This window comes from Rattus norvegicus, chromosome 18 (genome assembly GCF_036323735.1).
Source record: "Rattus norvegicus strain BN/NHsdMcwi chromosome 18, GRCr8, whole genome shotgun sequence".
Lineage (NCBI taxonomy): Eukaryota > Metazoa > Chordata > Mammalia > Rodentia > Muridae > Rattus > Rattus norvegicus.
In genome coordinates this window covers 49,577,452-49,598,769 of record NC_086036.1, presented here as the reverse complement: position 1 = coordinate 49,598,769, position 21,318 = coordinate 49,577,452, and the positions used below count along the sequence as shown (strand labels likewise).

The 21,318-nt window shown below is 39.8% G+C and overlaps 1 protein-coding gene across 22 annotated transcripts in view; it reads right to left on the bottom strand.

Annotated features, from left to right (window-relative positions):
- Positions 1-13,941: 13,941 nt before the first annotated feature.
- Csnk1g3 (casein kinase 1, gamma 3) overlaps positions 13,942-21,318 on the bottom strand; it is an 86,990-nt gene continuing 79,613 nt past the window's right edge. For all 22 annotated transcript variants that reach the window (NM_022855.3, NM_001393750.1, NM_001393749.1 and 19 more), the window contains one exon: positions 13,942-16,215. In NM_022855.3, coding sequence (NP_074046.1) covers positions 16,161-16,215 — 55 coding nt within the window. In that variant the 3' untranslated portion in view covers positions 13,942-16,160. The remainder of the gene's footprint in view (positions 16,216-21,318) is intronic.

Here is a 21,318-nt window from a genome sequence, read left to right as displayed (position 1 = left end):
TACACACTAACACACACACACACACACACACACACACACACACAGGCTTTTAAAGCTTGATAGGCTTTGTGAAATGTAACAAAAATATAACATTCATTTTATTCTTAACAAATATATCTAAGTAATGTTTCTAACAAAATTGTATGACAGCAAGATGTGGCAGTTTTACTTTGCTTGTTATAGGGTGGTCATAAAGCAAATAAGCTTTGTGAAGTTATAAAAGGATGTTATTATAGCTGTGTGACATCTAGTTTAAGTTGTTTTATTTGAAAGTGGAATCCTTGAGTTCTGCTTGTGATATGGCCTGTCAGTGAAGCGTTCACAGACACCCAGACATTATAAGGTAGCCACATTTTGGATCAAAATTTACTTAATAAAGATTTCAGTACTTTAATTAATTTATTTTTTTACGATGGCTTTTGCTCACCTATTCCACCAAGAATCTTCTTTGAGCATGAATTGACTAGATGAGAAGGACTCAATGAACAGGCAGAGAGGGAGTTTCTTCTATCAGACACTTTTGAGATGACTCAGGCTACATTGTTGATTTCTCATAAGTTGTGGGGCCAGCAACTGCCTCCCTGTGACTTGATGAGGAGGCATCAGGAGAAGAAAAGAAAGAAAACAGTCAACAACAATAAGTCTCTATTCATAAGAGAGAGAGGGGAAGAGCTTGAGAAATCCCCAAAGGGAGCGATAAGGCAGCTGGATAAGTGCAGAGAAACAGAAGGACAAGCCACCAACCAACCAACCAACCAACCAACCCAACAACAATAAACAAGCAAACAAACAAAAACAATGTAGCTAAATAAACACAGAAGCCTCAAAACAAATGGTAAGTCAGGTTGCCATGGTGACAAGAGACTGGAGTCCTACCCACAGGACAAGTCCACACCTTTCACAAGCCTCATACACAGTTGTGGGTCTTGTTAAAACGGACTGCTCTGGAAGGATGGATCAACATCTTGCAAATTACTATTAGTGCTTCAGGATGGGAGGGAACCCAAACAATTGGTAACATTTGTTTTTATTCTTTGAAATTTTCACACACACACACACACACACACACACACACACACACACACACACTTCATATACAAAATATTTGGATCATATTTACCCCCTCGTTATTTGCTTGACAAATAGGCTAATAAACTGAGTTGATAGTTCTCAGAGGAAAACGAATGTACCCAGAAATGCTCAGAAAAGTAGCCAACATCCTTAGCCATCAGAAAAATGTAAATTAAAAGCGCTTTGAGGGTCTTGGGAGATGACTCAACCTTAAGAGAAATGGGTGCTCTTCCTGACAGCCCAGGCGTGGTACACAAGCATACATGCAGGCAAAACACCCATACATACAACATTTAAAATATTTAAACCAAATAATTGACTTAGGATGTCATCTCATTCAGAATGGATGCCATCAAGAAAACCAATGCCAAGTCTGGAATTCTTGCAAATGACCTGAGTTTACTTCCTAGCCCCCATATCCAAAGTCTCACCAACCACCCACAGCTCAAGTTTCAGGGAGAACTGATGCCTCTGTCCTCAACAGGCACCTTCTCTTACATGCAGATACCCACACGGATTCATGTAATTAAAAACAAGTCATAAGAATGAAAACATGCTGGTGAGGATGTGGGGGAAGAAGAACTCATGGGCATTGCCATTGGAATATAAACTCTTGCATCTATTGTGGAAGTCAGTGTAGAGGTTCATCAAAGGCAAAGACAAAACAAAGACCACACACGCAACAGGAAATACAGCTACCATGTGATATCGAGCCCATCCTGGATACACACCCAAGAAGAGTCTAAGTTACTAGACCACGGAGATACGTGCACACCCGTGTATACTGCTTCACTGTTCACTAAAGCTAAGGAACAGAACTAGCAGAGACGTACATCAGCAGATGAATGGACAAGGAAAATATGAAATAAATACAAAATGTGTACACAATGGAATTTTATTCAGTTCTAAAGAAAAATGGAATTACATTTGTAGGAAAATGGATGAGTCTAGAGATAATCACATAAAACAAAACAAGCCATATTCATAAAGACAAACAAAATGGTTTTTTATGTATGTGAAGCAAAATCTCAGCCTCTCTCTCTCTCTCTCTCTTTCTCTCTTTCCCTCTCTCCCTCCATTTCTCTCTTTCTCTGAGAGCGGGAAATAGAAAAGGGTTTTTACAAGAGGATGGAATGATGAAAGGTGAAATGTATAAGAAAGGGAGAGAAAGGACAAATGTTGTAATTAAAGACATTCTTATGTATGCTACCAAAATTTAACAATAAAATAACCCCCTCCAAAATATGTTTGTATCTCAGAGCCTACAATAGGCTGAGCTCAATAAACTAGTGTTTGTTGATTTGTTTTATTATAGAATCCTAATAAAAAAAGTTTTTAAATTTATACTGAGATCACATAAAATTTGCCTTTGTGAGAAAAAGGAAAAGATTGGTTGGTAGAAACCTGGAAACATGATTTTTGCATCACTACTGAGCAAGAAACAAAATTAGCTTTCTTCAATGGAGTAACAAACCTATATGTAAAAAAGGGGAACTCCTTAATGAACCAAAAAAAAAAAAAAAAAAAACCATATAACATACAGAGATCCCAGCAAAAAAAACCAAAGCCCTGAACCAGATGGCTTCACTTGCAGATTCTACAAGTATCTCAGAAAGATTTAGTACCAATTTGATAGAACGATTTGATGGGTTCAGCAAAGTTTCTGGATACTCAGTTCCCAGCACCCATCTTAGGTAGCTCAGAGCCACCTGGTAACTCCAGCACCAGGAGATTCGGTGCCCTCTTCTGGCCTCTGTGGGCACCTGCACTCTGGTGCACATACACATATAAATAATTTAAATAAAGTAAAATTTAAAACAAAGAAAGAATACCCCCAATGAGGAAAAGACTGGCAAATCATGTGACAGAGAAGGGTCTAAAATTCCAACTGAAAAACTCAATACGATTTAATAACAGAGACCAACAACTCAGTTTCAAAGAACTCAAAAAACAGACATTTCTAGAAAAATATAGACAAATCACCAATGAACAGATGAAAAGATATCCAACCTCACCGGTCATTATAGAAATACAAATTAAAGCTAAAATGTACATGCACATATAGATGACTGTGTCAATAATGATAATAATAATAATAATAATAATAATAATAACAACAACATCATTAAGCCAAACAGGTGGCTCATAATTCCAGCACTTAGAAGGCTAAGACAAAAAGGTTGTCATTAGTTTAAGGATAGACTGGGTTATAAAATAAGTGTCATGCCAGCCTGGGTTATAGGTTGTAACCATTCTGAAAAAAAAGCTTTTAAACTAACATATAACTTAAATATTAAAAAAAGAACACAGGCAAATCAGAACTTTGTTCTTAGGAATATGAAATAGTTGTTACTGCTGTGGAAAATGCTGAAAGTCCAATATTTGAAAAAAAAACTCACAAAAACAGAAAAGTCACATATCTCAGCAACCCCCCTTTTTGAAAATTAAAAATATATGCTGAGTAAAAACTGGTTCACAAATGTTAACAGCATTACCATGGAGAAGAGTCAAGAGATGGAGTCAAACCATGTCCACTTCAGTCAATACATTGGATTAAAAAAAGTAGTATATTTATAAATCAGAATGCTTTTTTGGGGGGGAGAGAGGCATAAAAGGGAATCACGTTTGCCATGAATGAACCTTGAATACATTCTGACTGTAACGAGTGAGGCCTAACAGTCATGTTATATAAGCAATGTCCAGAAGAAGCAAAGAATTGAGACTAAGATATGGCTGCCAGGAGTGGGAGTCAAAGGGGTGAAAACAGGAAGCACTCTTTAATAGACACATTTATTTGGGGATGGGGTTGATTAAAATGTTCTGGAATTAAATACAGTATTAATAGTATAGCAATGTAAATGCATTTAATGTCATTGAGCTGTACAATTTAAAACAGTTTAAAAGACGAATATTTGAGCCAGGCAGTGGTGGTACATGCCTTTAATTCCAGCATTCATGAGGCAGAGGAAGGCAGATCTCTGAGTTCGAGGCCAGCCCAGTCTACATAGCAAGTTCTAGGACAGCCAGGGCTACACAGAAAAATCCTGTCTGGAAAAAAACAAAAATAAAATAAATAAATATCTGCCAAATGATTGTGATATCAAAGAGGAGTCTTAGTGACTTGTCTCATTGCTGGGATAAAAGCAAAACACAAGCACCTGACAAAATCCCTGACCAAAACAACGTGAAGGCAGAAGGCTTGTTTGACTCAATCTAAAGCTAGAGTCCACTGTAGCAAGGGAGTCAAGGCCAAAGCAGCTGGTCACGCTGCCTCACAGCCAGGAAGCGAAGGGCAGTGACTGGCAGTGCTCAGTCATTTCCTCCGTTTTATTCAACCCAGGATCCTCACCAAGGAAACAGTGCTATCCACGGTCAAGTATTCCACCTCAATTAAGACAATCTAGGTAACCCCTTGAAGGCATGCCCTGAGGTGTGCCCAGATATTTGTCCTCTGGGAGATCCCAGGTCACTTTGAGTTGGTAATCACTATTAACTTTAACTGTCACCGAGAGCCAGATAATAATATTGCACTCAGTGATCATTTGTTCAAAGGGTGAGGAAGCGTGTAAGTTCATATTTTAATTGTTCTTATATCTGAAGGGAGTCACTCTTCAGTGTCTATCAGCATGGATAAATGTTATTCTTTTTGGCCTTAAACTATCATTTCTTTTTAACATCAAACATTTAATTCACTATAAACATATCATAAAAGCAGAAAGAAAAAATACATAAAATTGGACTTCCTCCCAGAGAAGCTTCCCTGTGGGTATTACCATATAGAAACACACACAAAGTGTAACTCTCATCTGTGTCTAACGAGCAAATATAATCAGTCATTAGCGGGCAAGACTTAATATTTATTTTGCTATAACGTAAAAATTTAAATTCATATATTTAAAGCCATGACAGAGCAACAAAAAAACTGAATCATTTTCTTATTCTCTTTAATTTTTATTAATTTTTCCATTAAAAAAAAACCCACAACAGTTGGGTCACTGAGACAGATAGTGGATGAAGGTTCTTAACCATAATATCTTAAAATCTGGCTTCAGACCCTAGAATCCACATGGTAGGTAGAAAGAACCCATTCCTACGACTTGTTCTCTGACCTCCACATGAGTATGGCAGCACAAGCATACACACATACAGAGAGAGAGAGAGAGAGAGAGAGAGAGAGAGAGAGAGAGAGAGAGAGAGAGAGAGAGGGAGAGAGAGAGAGAGAGAGAGAGAGAGAGATGAGGAGGGGAAGAAGGAGGGGGAGGGGGAGGGAGAGGGGGAGGGGGAGGGGTAAGGGGAGGGAGATCTGTAGTCTGCTCATTTCGAAGTGAAATACTGAGTTGCATTAGCACTGAACTTGCTGATGACATCGCCACTCCGGTTCTGGAGAGAACATAGGATGATTAATATGGACTGTCACGTAGTACCAGCTAGATGCATAATGTATCTCGTAATGCTGAGGACCCTTCAAAAAATAATTGGCTTATGAAACATTTCTCATATAAGAAGATATTTTATAAGTCGATTCTCGGAACAGAAGGAGAAAGATTTCTTTCCTTTGAACACAAGTTTATAATCCAATCATCGTTCTGTTGGTAACTTTGCAAACTGCCTAAGGGGGAAGTGAAGGCTAAAAATGGCAAATATTAAAACAAAACAGTTTCAAGCAATTATATGTGTGCTTTGACATTTTAAAGCCCAAACCCCATGCTCCTGATGGATCCTTTGTCCCAGATAACATTGTGGACAGCCTTCCCTTACATTTCAATCCTCAGACATGATAGGCAGACACTGATGCAGGTTACACACACACACACACACACACCACCCCCATTCCACTCCCCTTTCGCAGACAAGAGCCTATGCAGCCTTTCTCCGCTGCACTTTCCCCTGCCACCTACCCTGACCCCGGCCTCCTTTCTTCCACATCACTTGCTTATGCTGTCTGACCCTCCCATCAGTAGCACACGGCTGGCTCTACTGATCCTAAAACCAGGCATCCACCCTGAAGCTCTGATGGGGCGCCTCTGCGCCAAGGCTTTCCAAAGGAGTAAGAGCTCAGGCTGCTCTGCTCCCTCTCGTTCACTCAGTGCACTGGTTTTACTTTTTTATGTGAAAGGTGCTGAAAAACATGAGAACAAATCCAAGCATATGACATTTCCCTTTAAGAAATATGACACATGGAGGACATAGCAGCAGGACCGGTAAGCCAAGTACTTCTGCTCTTGACCCAGAGGCATTCCCAGCTCCGGCCTAATGACACCAGAAGACAACACTGCTTTCTTCATGGCCCTTCATGCGCATGCCTAAGGATCACAAACATTCACACCTAAAGACTGAATTTTATCTGTTTTGAAAATGGACTCAATGTCTCTAGCTACAGAGAAGTAACACATAGGTTAATAACAGGAATGTTTTCATAATTTTCAGAAAGTATGCACTCATGAATACTTTTGTACTGCTGCTTGGAAATATGCATTTCCAGACTTGCAATGTAAGTGTGAACACTAGTGGCGGGGGTGGGGAGTGGTGGCAATTATGTATTACCATGAAAGTGTCTCCACCAAAAGACTAGACAGGCCAGCGCGTGGTTCCCAGGTCACATAGCTAGAAGGAATGTAGTCTCAGGAAGGCTTGGCAAGAGTGTAATGGACATTTAAAGTGATTTCTCCAGCAAATGCAAGTGGAGGTGAAAATATTAGCTAAAAATACTGCAATAGATGCTATGACACTGCTGTGCTGGGGAGGACCACGAGTTTCACCCAAGTAAACTAAGCAAGAAAGTGTGACAGACGATAGTCCTCACAATAATGTAAAAAACAATTGTGTCAGTGTTGGTGACACGGGGCAGACTGAAGCTTCTGATCGAATGGCCACTGAAGGAGGACCCAGCAAGTGTGCTAGGAGCTTATATCCCCCAATGGAGTGCAGGACACTCAAGGCAGAACACACCTCAGCAAATGAGGGGAAACCCGGATAGATTACAAAAATATATCCCAAAGTCCCAGGCCACCCTAGCAAACCAAATGTAAGTGTACAAGCCATTGTTTAAAAAACAAAAATAAAAAAATAAAAATAAAACCCTGAAACCCGCACAAATTACCAAATGTATTAGTGAAAGAAAACTGCAGTGACCCAAACATCTCCAACTTTTAATTTCCCAGAATCTTTCTCTGTCCGTCCCTGTCTGTCTCTGTCTCTCTCATGCACACTATGTACACAGTAAGGAACTGCCTAATGGGAGTGTTTGTCTGGGACAGTGTTAGTTCCTCATATTAACATCTGTGATTCTGAGTGAAAAGCACAAGCGATTCCAATCCCATAATTAGAGAATGATCCCAAGAGGGAAACGGGAGGGTATGCTTGCATAGAAACATATCCCTTCTCTCCAAGCTCAGATTTTAAGATATAAGCAAAAATGAAAAATAGATCTGATGGCAAATTAATGAGAAAGTGATAGTTTTTCAGTTTCCCAATTAGCTGGGGATTTAATACAAGGGTTTTATAAACTACGTATAGCGCCAGATGTAAAGAAAAGGTTGAGGAAGAACAGAGAAAACATTAACACTTGGCCTTTTGTTTTCTTCTGCTGCTTTTATTTAAATCATGAACAATATTTTTTCCCAATGGAAAAAAGAAAACAGTAGGGCAAAGAAATCACTCATTGGCCTGGATTGCAGCACATACTGGTGATCGAGGTGTGAAGGGTCACCACTGATTCAAAAGATCACTGACACATTGTGTTAGGTCTGTTTGCCATTTAAGCAAGCAATGAAATCAATAACTTCAAGTGTCACTAAGTGAGAAGCATGATACGACAAAGAGCAATAGAATAAGCAGATAAGCATGGTAACTTTAATCCAAGATAACATTTAACAAATACCAAACCTTATTCTTGCCTCAAGGAGTAACAGCGCTGTGTGCTCAACATTAAGAACATGACGGTAAGCGTGGGTGAGCCTCAAAATTGTGCTAGAAAGAAGCTGTCATCTCCAACCTAAGCTGAGAAAACAGAAGCTAAGAAAAAATAAACTGGCAGTTTTCAGGAACTGAAAAAAGAAAATTGAAATTACACTTATCACTTATCTGTGGCTGGGAATGAGGCTTGGTGGCATTCACCTAACACAGGAGAGGTCATCTGTTTGATTTCTAATGTCATAAACTGCACTTAGTATTGCAACGCTCAGTGGGCACAAGCAGGTTCCTTTCCTTTGGCTGTCGCAGTCAAATGCAATTAACTCCACCCCACAGCTAGCTAGTCAGTATAGCCTTCATTAACAAACAAGTGAGCCACTGGGAAGTTCTTTGTCCCTTCAATCTGTGTGTGTGTGTGTGTGTGTGTGTGTGTGTGTGTGTGTGTGTGTGTGTGTGTGTGAGAGAGAGAGAGAGAGAGAGAGAGAGAGAGAGAGAGGGAGGGAGAGAGAGAGAGAGAGAGAGAGAGAGAGAGAGAGAGAACGAACGAGGGAGGGAGGGAGCGCACATGTGTAAGAGAGAGTCCACTCTCTTTTTAAATCACACACTGCCTCTTCGTCTAAATTTATTCAGGAGTCTGGCTTGTCCGGTCTACTTCTTTCCATAGCTCCCACACGAGCTGTTCTTTATATTGTAATTCTTGGTACCACACCAAAATGGTTTTTTTACTTTTGTAGGTCATCTTCGGGTAATGTCTTTCAATGAGATAAAACATAATTTTCCTCAAATATTCGAATCCTTTCAAAGTGGTCCGCAAGGCCATCTAGCCCATCTCCTGTGTTTGGTTAGCTCATGAGCTAAGAATGATATTTACATTTTTAAATGGCTGAAAACACCACACAAGTGTCTCAAAACACATAAAAATCATATGAAATTCAAATTGCAGTGTCCATAAATAAAATTTTATTGGAACACAGCCATGCCCATTCATTTACATATTGTAGATGGCTGCCTTCCTGCCACAAAAGCATAACTGAATAGTTGTGACAGAGACCATATGTGGCGCTCTCATTGCTGTTCAAAACATCGTAAATCTCAGTAATGACTATAATTCAAAGTACTTCAAGTGTCACACACATATTGTCAGACAGACATTTTTATTACCAGTGCATATTCATCATGTAAAAAAAAGGTAATCTTTAAGTATTGCACTTTTAAGGCACAATGGAAAGTGAATTTTCCTACAATTACATGGCAAAGCATTGCGTTCATTATGAAATGATACTTTAGCTGTACTAAGAATGTATTTCGATTTACCAGAGGAAGATCTCATCACAATTTTCAGGGAAAGAAATGATCAGGACAATTAGAAAACTAGAGCAGAGTATTTTTACACACACACACACACACACACACACACACACACACACAGATTGAAGGGACAAAGAACTTCCTGAGTGGCTCACTTGTTTGTTAATGAAGGCTAACACTGACTAGCTGGCTGAGGGATGGAGTTAACTGCATTTGACAGCAACAGCCAAAGGAAAGGAACCTGCTTGTGCCCACTGAGCGTTGCAAGGCTAAGTTGTGAAGACAACTATGGTCACCAATAATTGATTTAAAACAAGGTGATTGATTCTGACTAGTTTTCGTTGGCTTCTTTTAAGTCAATAGGTGTTAGCAAAATATTGCCCGGTTTTTTAACCTAAGAAGCTGATTCTGGGATGGAAGTGATTCAACATTCTAAGAGTGTTTTCAATAAGGTTGAGGAAACACCAAGTCAGTACAACTTAATTGAAGTACACTGAGGTGTTCCAGTGGACAATGCTGAAATATGTGAGCATGGATGAGCTGTGGACAACTCGGCAAAGCTCAAGAATGTTGGCTGTTTAAAGTAGTTGACGGATACTTTACACTCAGCAGGCATTATATGGAAGCGCTTGTTTTAAACTAGTCAAGAGCTAAGTATTACTAGATCTGTATATTCTGTCGGGAAGGAAAACCGAGTACAGTGACTTTCACATCAACATAGCCATTTGATAGCCAACGTTTGCAGTTCCCAAACTCAACCAGAAGTGGCTGTCTAAATTTCAATATAAGTACAGATACATATATACCATAAACCCAAACCAGCATGGCAGTGCAATCCAGGAGGGCATCTAACGGGTGTTAGGAGTGCTCCATCTACAGACTGTGTATTTAAAAGCAAATATCAAGAGTAAATCTGCTAGACGTCTACAAACTCTTTCCAAATGGCCATAAAGATTTGATAGCATATATGTGGGAAGACACTTTTAGACCATCAATGAATAGGTAAATATTTATGATCTACTTCAAAGCCCAGCTAAGTGAAGTAGCATCTCCGTAAAAAGAAGCCAAAGCTTCACATTCGCACACCTGTATTACAAACAACTCTACCTTAGTATTAATATATTTTGAAGTTCATCAATATGTTCTTTTAAAAAATTGCACAAGTATATAAAAGCCTCAAATCTGCCTCTCAGCCCACAAAGCCTTAACTTTATCTTCCCCTCAAAAGTTTGCCAATCCCTAGTCCAGAAACTTTGAATGATTTCCAATTACGAAAAACTACAGCCTAATACCTCTCAGCAAATGTTCGAACAAGAAGTATTTCATGCCTGACATGATCAGTCTACAATCCCAGTACTCGGAGCAGAGGGAAGATCTTGAGTTCAAGGCCAGCTTAGGCTACACACTGAGAACATGGCTCAAAATAAAATGAAAAAAAAACATTTTCACATCCCAGCAATATTATCTTTGGGTATGATATATACATACCAAGTCAAACATTGTTAAATACAGTCATGCACTATGTTATCAGCACCTGAAGTTGCAGATGTAAAACCCTGAAAATAATGCTAAGTTTAAAAGCTTTATGCTGTGTTTTCTCAGGTTTCCCTGCTCAGTATTACTAACTCTCCTTGTGGTTACAGTATCTTTCCTCTCCAGGTCTTACCCGTAAGTTTTTTTCACATCTAATGAGATAATACAAGATCAATGTCGGGTGGGCTAGGAAGTGTGCTATGTCAGCGGTACCCAGGCACTGCAAAATTTCATCACTGAGGTACAAAATTTCTAACAAAATACTAAAGAATTCAAGGATGTGTTTCAATCCCAACCGTGTCAGTAAGTAAATAAAAATTACAAGTTCAAAGGTTAGTGTTTCTGACAAACTACTGACACACCATAACCAAAACTAAAACTAAAACTAAAACTTAACAAAACCAAGCCAAAGCAACATAAAACAAATGCTGGGCCCATGAGGCTGATTGGTAGGTTGAATACTAGCGCGTCTGCAGGTTTCCTTTGTCTGTCTTACTGTCTTCCCCAGACTACACTGTTCTCTAGTTACCCCCTTCAAAACTTAACAAGTATTTCCTAATTCCAAGTGTCTTACCCAAACTCAACAGATACATCTGTGAGCCACTGGAGTCCCGCCCAAAATGTCACACCAAGACTAAGAGTGCATAATGTGTTGCATGTTACATTGTTTACTGAGCTGTAAATGTTTCTTAGGAGAGCCTAACCAAGCTTGCTTTTTCCTAATTCAGGTGATCGCATTACTATCATGCCCTCAATAACCATCTTCATTCGGATAACTTTTTTTTTAAAAAGATTTATTTATTTTATTTATAGATGGTTGCAAGCCACCATGTGGTTGCTGGGATTTGAACTCAGGACCTCTGGAAGAGCAGTCAGTGCTCTTAACCGCTGAGCCATCTCTCCAGCTCCCCATTCGGATAACTTTTACATTATATCTGAGTTTTAGACTCACATCCTGTACGTTTTTTATATGCATTTCACTGAATATACTAAATACATCTCCAACTTACCACATCCCATACTGAACTTGGGGACGTTCTCATCTTTCCCCCTCTGATGTTCATGTCTAAACAAAATATGTCACTATCTTTTAAATTGTTCAAGTGAGATACCTGAGGCTAATTACATGTGATGTTTACACTTTGGTCTCTGAGGGCTGAAACTTAAATAATGAACCTATTTATTTGTTAAGTATCTTTCTTTTCCCTGCTGGTTAACACCCTAGTCCAAATCATCAGCATTTCTCTATTTCTAAGCATTCCTAATGTATCTTAGAGCTCCCATTCATATCAATTCTAAAACTACGCACTTAAGTATGTGTGTAAAGGTGCATATGCATGCTGTTGTTTTTGGGTTTTTTCAAGCATTAGATCTGACTACTGTTAAATACCATGATGTCCTTTTGTGTGCCACTTCTCAAGTGTTTTCTAAACATGGACCCATGACTCGGGCCTGACCGTGAGGAGCACAGCAGCTGTGTGTTCCGTTCCACAAAGATGGAAACGTGTTGTGCCTGTGAGAGACTGCGCTGTTTTCACTTGGTTATCAAGAGCGTACCAGCCAAGTCTCACACTGCTGACCCTCACTCAATGCTCACACCGCCAGTAAACTCGGTGAGGGGAAAGTAGAGCCATGAGATGGCACAAGAGAAAGAGGGATGCAGGCTTTGACACCAAGATTACTTACCAGAAGCTGGTTTTAGCACTGGGTTTTAAGATTAAGAGAAATATTGCTTCTTATTGCTTGATTTGGGTTACCGTTTGCTGTTGAAAAGTTTACTATACAAATACAGTGAGAGTCTGGAATTCACTCTAAAATCAGACTGCTTTCTCTACATAAAAGCTGTTGATTACGTGTCATCATTAGAACATTCTCCTGACTCTGTGTGTACATGTGTTGTGTGTCGTTACATACACACTGTGCTAGAGGGTTTCATGTTACTTGACACATGCTAAAGTCATCTAACAGGAGGGAACCTCAATTAAGAAAACACCTAAGATCTGGTTGTAGACAAGCCTCTAAGGCATTTTCTCAGTCATTATAGGAGAGGGCCCAGCCCATTGTGACCATCCCTGGGCTAGTGGTGCTGGGTTTTATAAGAAGGCAGGCTGAACAAACCACAGGGACCCAGTAAGCAACACTAAGCAGCACTCCTCCATGGCCTCCGCATACTGCTCCATGGCCTCCGCATCAGCTCCTACCTCCAGGTCAATGCCCTGCTTCTGTTCTGACCTCCTTCTATGAAGAACAATGCTGTGGACGTGAAACCAAATAAACCGCATTGTTTATCCTCCACAGGTTTCACTGAAGCGAAAGAAACCTTAAGATACACACAGAACCCAGAAGGACATTTATCACTTTCCACATCCACCTGAGGCAAGGTCTCTCAATGAACCTGGAACTAGATGGGAAGCCAGCACTCCCCAGTGACCCTCCAGTGACTTTAGGGCACAATGCTGGAGTAAAAGGTGCATGCATCATTACACTGGCTTTTTACAGAGGTTCCTTGGACTTGAACTTACAACCCTCACACATGCATGGAAAGCACTCTTACGTGCTTAGTCATCTCCCTAGTCTATTCTTTTATGCTGTTTCAAAGTCTCTGGTGCTCAACACACATACTAGTCAGAGACTATATGGTTCTGCTTGCCTTATCTTGCCTACAGTATCCTTCAGTAACAAGGCTCCATTAACACCATTTGGTAAAACGCTTAAAGGACCTACCGTAATGAGAAGTCAAATTACTATTGCAAATATATTTATGTTCCTCATCTAAAATGACTTTATTCACTTAAAATTAATTAACAGTGAACTTTCATGAATAGCATGACTGCTTTCAAAACAGAAATTAAATCATTGTTTATTCCCTTAAGTTATTAGAAGACAGCCTTAACTAATTGCTCTATTAAGTAACTCAAAAAAAATTAAAAAATGAAAACAAGGCAAGCTTAGCTCCTTACCACTGTTCTCCAATGGAGCAGAGAGAAACAAAGTGACAAAGCAGCTTCCTCTGCTCTCAGAGTAAGTGGTAAACCAAGGGAAGTTAATTTCCAAAGCTCTGTGCAGCACTGAATAACATTAGTTCACTCATGGTTAGAGGAAAGGGGAAAGAGCGAGTTTAAAAAAACTACCTTTATTTATTTCTTTTTCAGTTACATACTTTTAAACAGGGCTGTGTTTCAGTATTCAGACATTCAGGCAATGTTGATTTCATTAGTGTTGACAGAAAAGAAGCATAAAAATGCAAAACATCGTTGGCTTAACCTGAACATACCTGCATTACCTATTACTGACCAGTCTGTGCCAAAGACTTATTCTCTGGCACTAAAATGGAGCACTTAAAAATATTGCTAAAAAGCAAATGTCTACACACTGGCCTTTGCAGCAAATAAGGGTATTCATACTTTAAAATATTTAAGTCCATAATTGGATTAATATACACACCTTCTTATGTATAAGGAGTTCAGATCATATAAACACTGTACAGTCCAAAAAACCCTACTGAGAATAAAACTAAATAGGTTTATGATAAGAAATACAGATATCGCATGTATTTACAAATATCATAGACACACAAATTTGGTCAAATACTGTAAAGAAGTGGTTTCACATTATAAATGGCCAGAATATCCATCTACCTTGCTCAAAGCAAACAAAATAAAACTCAGTATTTAACTCCTGCAGTTCAGATATCATGACAGTGTACAAATGAATGGAAACTGTTGATCAGATTATACAGCGAAGGTTTTCTCAGTTGAGTGTAGGTCTTCGAAATCAAGAAGAAAGATGAACAACGTCCTGATCTGGGGTGTTCATGTGGGTGCCCAATTTATCAAAGCAACACATTGAACTTTTGGCTAATAAGAAAAATAAATTACAAAATACAATTAAATACCTGTAAATTCAATAATGAAGTAAAAAAATGTGGATTCCTTTCCTTTAATACATATTTTAAATGTTACCTTGAGACAAACAAAAAAATAAATAAGCACACCTGAAGGCTCACAAGTAGGACAGAGGAGAGAGCGTGGCAGGAGCGACAACTTCCTAAGTAAAGATGAGTGTGTGACATGGTCACAGCATCTTTCTAGCCAGTCTGTAGCTCCCGACAACCCGGCTGACAGCATGAGACAAGAAGTATGCCTGTGTCCTTACGTCCTTACAAAGCAGGCTTGCGAAGTGGAATGGACTTGGCTAACAACAGAACTGTTACGCTGTTCATATGCAGGCACTGTGAAAGCTATGGAGGCAAAGCACCCTGCCCACCCTCTCTCCAGAATATTCTCCAATCATGGACATTGTGCTCAAGACAGGGAATTCCAGAGACCTAGCCAAGCTGAATACAAGAGACTCGTGTGCACAGAGGGCAGCAGAGTGGCCCAGTGTTTATTGCTGGGAGTATGATTCTTTTCTTTAATTGAAGAACAACATAACAGGCAGCCACCACTGTATGGCACGTCCTCGGGTTTCTGCTTCTGAGAGAAATGTGGCCATGAGCAGTAAGTAGGCTCTTAAGGGGCTCCAGCCTTACACACTGAAAAGAAGTTCACATTGTCATCCTTTCCTCAGTGTGTTTTTAAACTCTAACACACATTACTTCTCCAGTACTCAGTTCTCGCCATCTATCATGTATTATCATCTGGAAGCAGAGTGACATTAAGCAAATGCTCCTGGCGCTTCTTCGTCTGCAGCTGCACCTCACACAGTGGCGCCACAGAAGCCGAGCTCATATTTCCAACACTGCCGACTTATTGACCGCCACAGTTTGCCAATCCCATAGTACTTTTTCCTCAGTACCTCTGGGCAGTGACTGTACCATGATTTCACAAAGAGAAGGCCAATATGATTCATGAATAACAGTACCATCGGTCATACTGAAATCAATGCAGATGTCACAAAACAGGAACTGTTCAAAAAAGTTGTTTTTAATATTTGGGCAACTGTTTTCTCTGCTTCAGTATCCAGTGGGAGGAAAATTCCTGTTTGATTATGCTTTTATAGAAGACATAAAGAAATCAAATTAGGTACAATTAATTGACATTTGGACACCTGTATTGTTTTCCTATGGAACTGTGTTCATCAATACACTTCATTGGTCCATTCCATTCAAGGATGGGCAAAGCACTCATGTTCTGACAAGATTTTAAAGCTTCCATAAAGTTAAATTAGGGGTGGGGGAATGAATATAAGACAACCACAAAATGAAATATGAAAGTATGACTTTTTTGTTTCAAGAGTGAGTCCTTGAAAATATATGTGGTCACTCTAGAGATGATTTTAATCACGAGACAGCATATAAACATGTAAGTAACTCCCCAGGCTCTGTCTGTGTCCAGTCACTTGTGACGTTGTATGGTTTTCCTTTTCCTTCGTTTGAAAAAGCAGCAGCACCTGCAGATGAAGGAAACATTCCGTCACTACAAACGCACCAAAGTTCCTCAAGGTCGAACTATCACAGCACTCGAGAAGGTGAGAGAATGCAACAGGCTCGTGCAGGAGAGACAGTGAACAACCAGCGAAGCGTGGGTATTAGTGACCATGGCAGTTCCCATGACAGTTCCTGTGACTATTCCTACCAGCATGCCTTCTGCGGACAGCAGGACATTCTGTGCAACACTAACGGGGCCAGTAAGTCCAAAGACTCTGCTCTAAGAACTGAAGTGCTGACTCTCCACTGACCTGCCTCATTTCCCTCAGGACAACTAAGGGTCTCGGGGGCCCTGCCTGTATAGAGCTCACCTGTATAGTTTCTCCCTTTCTTTCTCTCTAGTAGTTATGGTTCCTAAAGCCACTGTTGCAGAAGAATAATGACCTTATTACTAGGGATTTTGTTTTAGTACAAATCAGTTTAGATTCTAAAACAAAACAAAAAACCAACATCGTTCAAGTATATCCTACCATGTTTATGAAGCAGAAAGAGGAAACAGACTAAGTATAGCTAAGACTAGAACTTACTCTGCCCGTTTTTAGGACAGACTCTAAGACGGTGCGGACTGGCCTCAAGCTCACTCTGTAGCTGAGGATGACGAGGAACTCTTGAGCCATTTGCCTTTTTTAAAAAAATCATTTTAAGAGTCAAAGCCTAGTATAAGTTGTTCAATTTTGATCAAACTAATTTTATACTTAACCTTTAAAATCATAGAGCCAAGGCATGTCCATGTTAATATTCAAAAACTATGTATTGAAAACTTATTTTAAATACATAGTTTTTAAAAAACAAACTCAAACACTATTTAATCCTTGTCCTTTTTCCTAGGTTAAATGTATCTAGATATGACTTTATCTTACTGAGGTAACCGGAATAAACAGCAATGAGTGTGAGAGTGTGTATGTCTGTGAATGGCGAAATACTTAGGGGCCTAAATCAGAGCCGCTGCCGTCAAGCAAGGGCTAATACAATGCATTGTTTCAGGAGTTTAAAAAACAGCCACATTTACTTTCAACTACACGGAACTAACACTTTCTCAAGTTTCAGATGTATAAACTATCAGAAGGAGAGACGTAAAAGGAATGTGCTTGGTGGGCAGAGCCCTGAGCCAATGCTCAGAGCCACTTCAGCTGGTCAGGAAGGAGAAACAAGAACGAGGCGGCTCAAGGGCACCCTCCAAAAAGAGTTCGGGTTCAGTCTGGACTGTGTGAGACCCTGTTTCAACTGGAGGGGGATAAAATATTATTCAAGTAAATCTGGACAACACCCACAGGGTAAAAGCTAAAATGAAAAAAAAATGTTATTTAAAAGAAATAGACCAAATATTTACAATATTAAAGACTCTAGTGATATTTCAATGAAACTTCAGCGTTGTTTAATATAAAGGTCATGCTAATGGTATTAAATATTCCTATCTATTATTATGTCATTTTAAGCTCCATAGTACATTCCTTCAAACCCTTTCTAAAGAGCCACTTTAAACTATACCAGCCTTTCTGGAGGGAAATGCAGTCAGCACAGGTCTTGATAAACAGGCTGCCAGCTTGTCTATGCTGCTGTGTTCACACCGCTTTCTTTGGTTTTGCTTTTAGTTATGAAAGCGAAGCTCTTTTCATTTGTTAAATAACCTTTCTTGAATAAGGTGCCCAAGCATTTATTTGAAACTAAATACAGATTTAAAATGAATTCTAACTGCACAGGTCCTTTCAGTTCAAAAACAATGTAACTTTTAGAATAAATCCCACTAAATAGGATGACATACTGTTAAAGCAACTACCACCAGAGGGCACCATTGATGCATGTTCTATAAATGCATCTGCCCACAAAGCAGTGCATTAAAGGAGCAAAGTGAAATGCTAACCTCCTGCTAGTTGTAAAGATCAAAGTCACTTCAAAACCAGTTGATCCATAGTCTTGCTGATTAAGAAATTGTCATCTTATTATCTTGTCTAAGTACTCAATCTGAAACAGAGCTGCTCTCACGACCCTGTCATTTCTGTGCACTTACTATGTTACAATGGTTGTTTGCTGTAGTCTCCCCGACACTAACGAAGCTATGCGATAGCTCACACAGAGCTAGCCCATCAAATGAGCGAAAGTTGCTACTTGTTTAGTACACACTGAAGGATATCCTCATCCACACAACTGAATCCCACAGTAGGCTCTACTTACAACTACAGGTCTGTTCTAAAGCTGGAGTTCTTATCCACGGGGCACGAATCTACCGTGGCCGAGAGAATGAGTATCTCAGTTCCACTATGAGGCCTTTCTGGAGAAAACTGATCTGGACCGCACGCTTTAGATGTTAATCAGTGAGTCTTGGCTTTGATAGTCACATCACACCTCCAATTCACTTCACTCTCTGCCCTCATCACTGAGAAGTTCCTCTTCTCCAGCACACTTTCCTCTGTCCATCTGAAGCATGTTTCCTGACTGGATCTGAGGGTCTTCCCTATCCCTTCTACTACGATTCTCCAGCATCGCCTTTGCTGAAGACTCTGCCTGCATCCAGTCTGTGCCACCCACTGAGGACTTCAGATGCCGGCTCTCCCGCCCTGGCTTAATGAGCACGTAGAAAAGTGCCTTTTATGACAACTAAGAAGTATTTACCTTAAAATTAATACTTTATGTGAAATTCCTTTTCTTCGGATTTCTCAGTTAGGCAAGAGCTATGTATGTAACTCCTTCATGTAGCTACCTATAATCCTACGTCTTCCTCTCTACCCACTTGCAATTAATCTGTCTAAAGAGATGCAACCTTCTCACCTTTTCAAGCTGGCTTAGTTCAGAAAATTTTCACCTTGCCTATACCACTGCTTTTCACCAAAGTTTCCTCTTAAGCTGATCACACCTCTAATCCCATCAAGAAGAGGAAAGAGCTCAAGCTAGCCTGAATTCACAGTCTGAGTCTCTACTTGACAATCTGTCGTGAGTACAGCCACGCCCTCTTGCTCATCAACTTCCTCACTGGTTCTTCACTGGTTACCTACTGAGGCCACACAGCTCTTTAGTCCCTAAGCTGTTTCCATGATCCTCTTACTCCCTCTCTCAGGGAAAAGCAGGAGAGGGAGGCAACAGGGACCGAGGGGAAGCACTGATGTTCCACTCTGTGTGCATACCACAGTCTTTTATCCCTTTATAAGCCCTTTGCTCTCTTCTACAGTGGTTGTGGTGGCTGAGGTACAGCTCAGTGATAAGGCACCTGCTTTACATGTACAAAGCTCTAGATTGAACACCCCTACACAAACACACATGTACATGCACAAGCACACACAAAGCCTTACATATCTAGGACCCAAAACATCATCTAATGGTGTATGTAAGCTTTGAAATTATCTTCAATCAAAGATACAATATTTTCTCCAGTAAATATTAGAATACAATCTAGCAAAATTAGTTCTGTTCATATTCCCTAGTCTCAGAAGATATGAACAATGTGTTATAGAAATGCTAAAAATAATCTGATTAAAAGGCAAAAAAATGTATAAAGAGAGTTCTAACTGAGAGCTTTAATGAAAAGAAGTTCAGTGGGTTCTTGCAACCAACTAGAACAAAGTTTTCCTGAACTCATAGGTCACTATCTTTTTTTTTTTTTTTTTTTTTTTGGTTCTTTTTTTCGGAGCTGGGGACCAAACCCAGGGCCTTGCGCTTCCTAGGCAAGCGCTCTACCACTAAGCTAAATCCCCAACCCCCACTATCTTTTAACAACTACTTTATTTGGCTATAATTCACACGTCATAAAATGTGTCCTCATGATGTGTACAAAGCAGAGATGAGTATTCACAGAATTGTATAAACATCACCACAACCTAACTTCAGAGCCTCTTCATTCCTTAAAGGAGCCCTGCTGTCTCTCAACAGTACCCCCGTTTTCTTCTGCCACAGACAACAACTACTGTAGTTTCTGTCCTTTCCTGCCACCCTGTTCACAGTTCATGTAAGTGGAGCTATGTAATAGATGGCATTATTCTGTTCCTGTCACCTCTTTTTATGATAGAATTTGTTTCATTATGGTAAATTGCTTTAGAGAATGATTTAGTAATAATTTACTGTGGTTTCCTACTTTAATCACTGGGATCTAAAGGCCTAGTTTCCAATACATCGAGAGAGTCATCAATGATGTGAGAGATGTATCAGGAAGCTGAGAAGCAGATTAACAAGACTGTAGTAAAATATACAGTGTCAGGTTTAAATGGGGGTTGGGAAAAAAAAGGAGGTGACAAAATCCTCCAGCAGTCCCATTATGTTCTTCATTCTTGTTCTCCAAGGCTCTAGAGAAAAGCCAGAATATCTGCACACACACCCAAAGACTTCATAACTAAGTGAACCATGTCATTCTTGAAAGCCGCATGTACAAAGCATTCTCTGATTACTCTCTACAGACTGGAAGCTTTACCTTGTATATACTAAGATCTACTAATGCAACTACAGTCTCTCCTGCTAGTTTGTGAATCAGAGATGTCGAAAACCTCAGCAGTGTTAACTACTGAATGAACATATAAAGTCAGTCTCTAAAAGGATGTGAACACAGACGGCAGGTTTAACAATGCCCGTGGAGCAGTGCTGGAAGAAGTCTTGTTCTGTGAAGAGCACGAAAGGTAGCCAGTGATGAAGGACAAAGAGGTGTGGTACATTAGAGACAAACTCTGAGCCTCTCCACAGCCGCTCTTTTTCTCATTTCCCTACGGGATGGGTATTAATAGCAGCATTTTAGGGAAAGAAACAAGCCTAACAAAGTACCACCCAGAGGAGCACAAGCACACAGCTAACCCAACCGCAACGGCATGTGCAGACTTGCTACACTGCCATCTACAGAAGAACTGTCCTTAGCACTGTGTCTTACATGCACAAACATAAGCCATTACAGTTAGTTTTTCTATTTAATAACAAGCAAACTATTTTATTTAATAACTAGCAAACTAATTTTGTCTTAAATATACTAAATTTTGTCACACCAGCAATCAACTCTAAAATGAAACTGAAATGGATCACTTCTTGGTAAAAAGAAGTATCCTCAGCAGTTTCTCAGTTTTTTTAAGGATGTAGTAAAGGAAGATGACTGACAG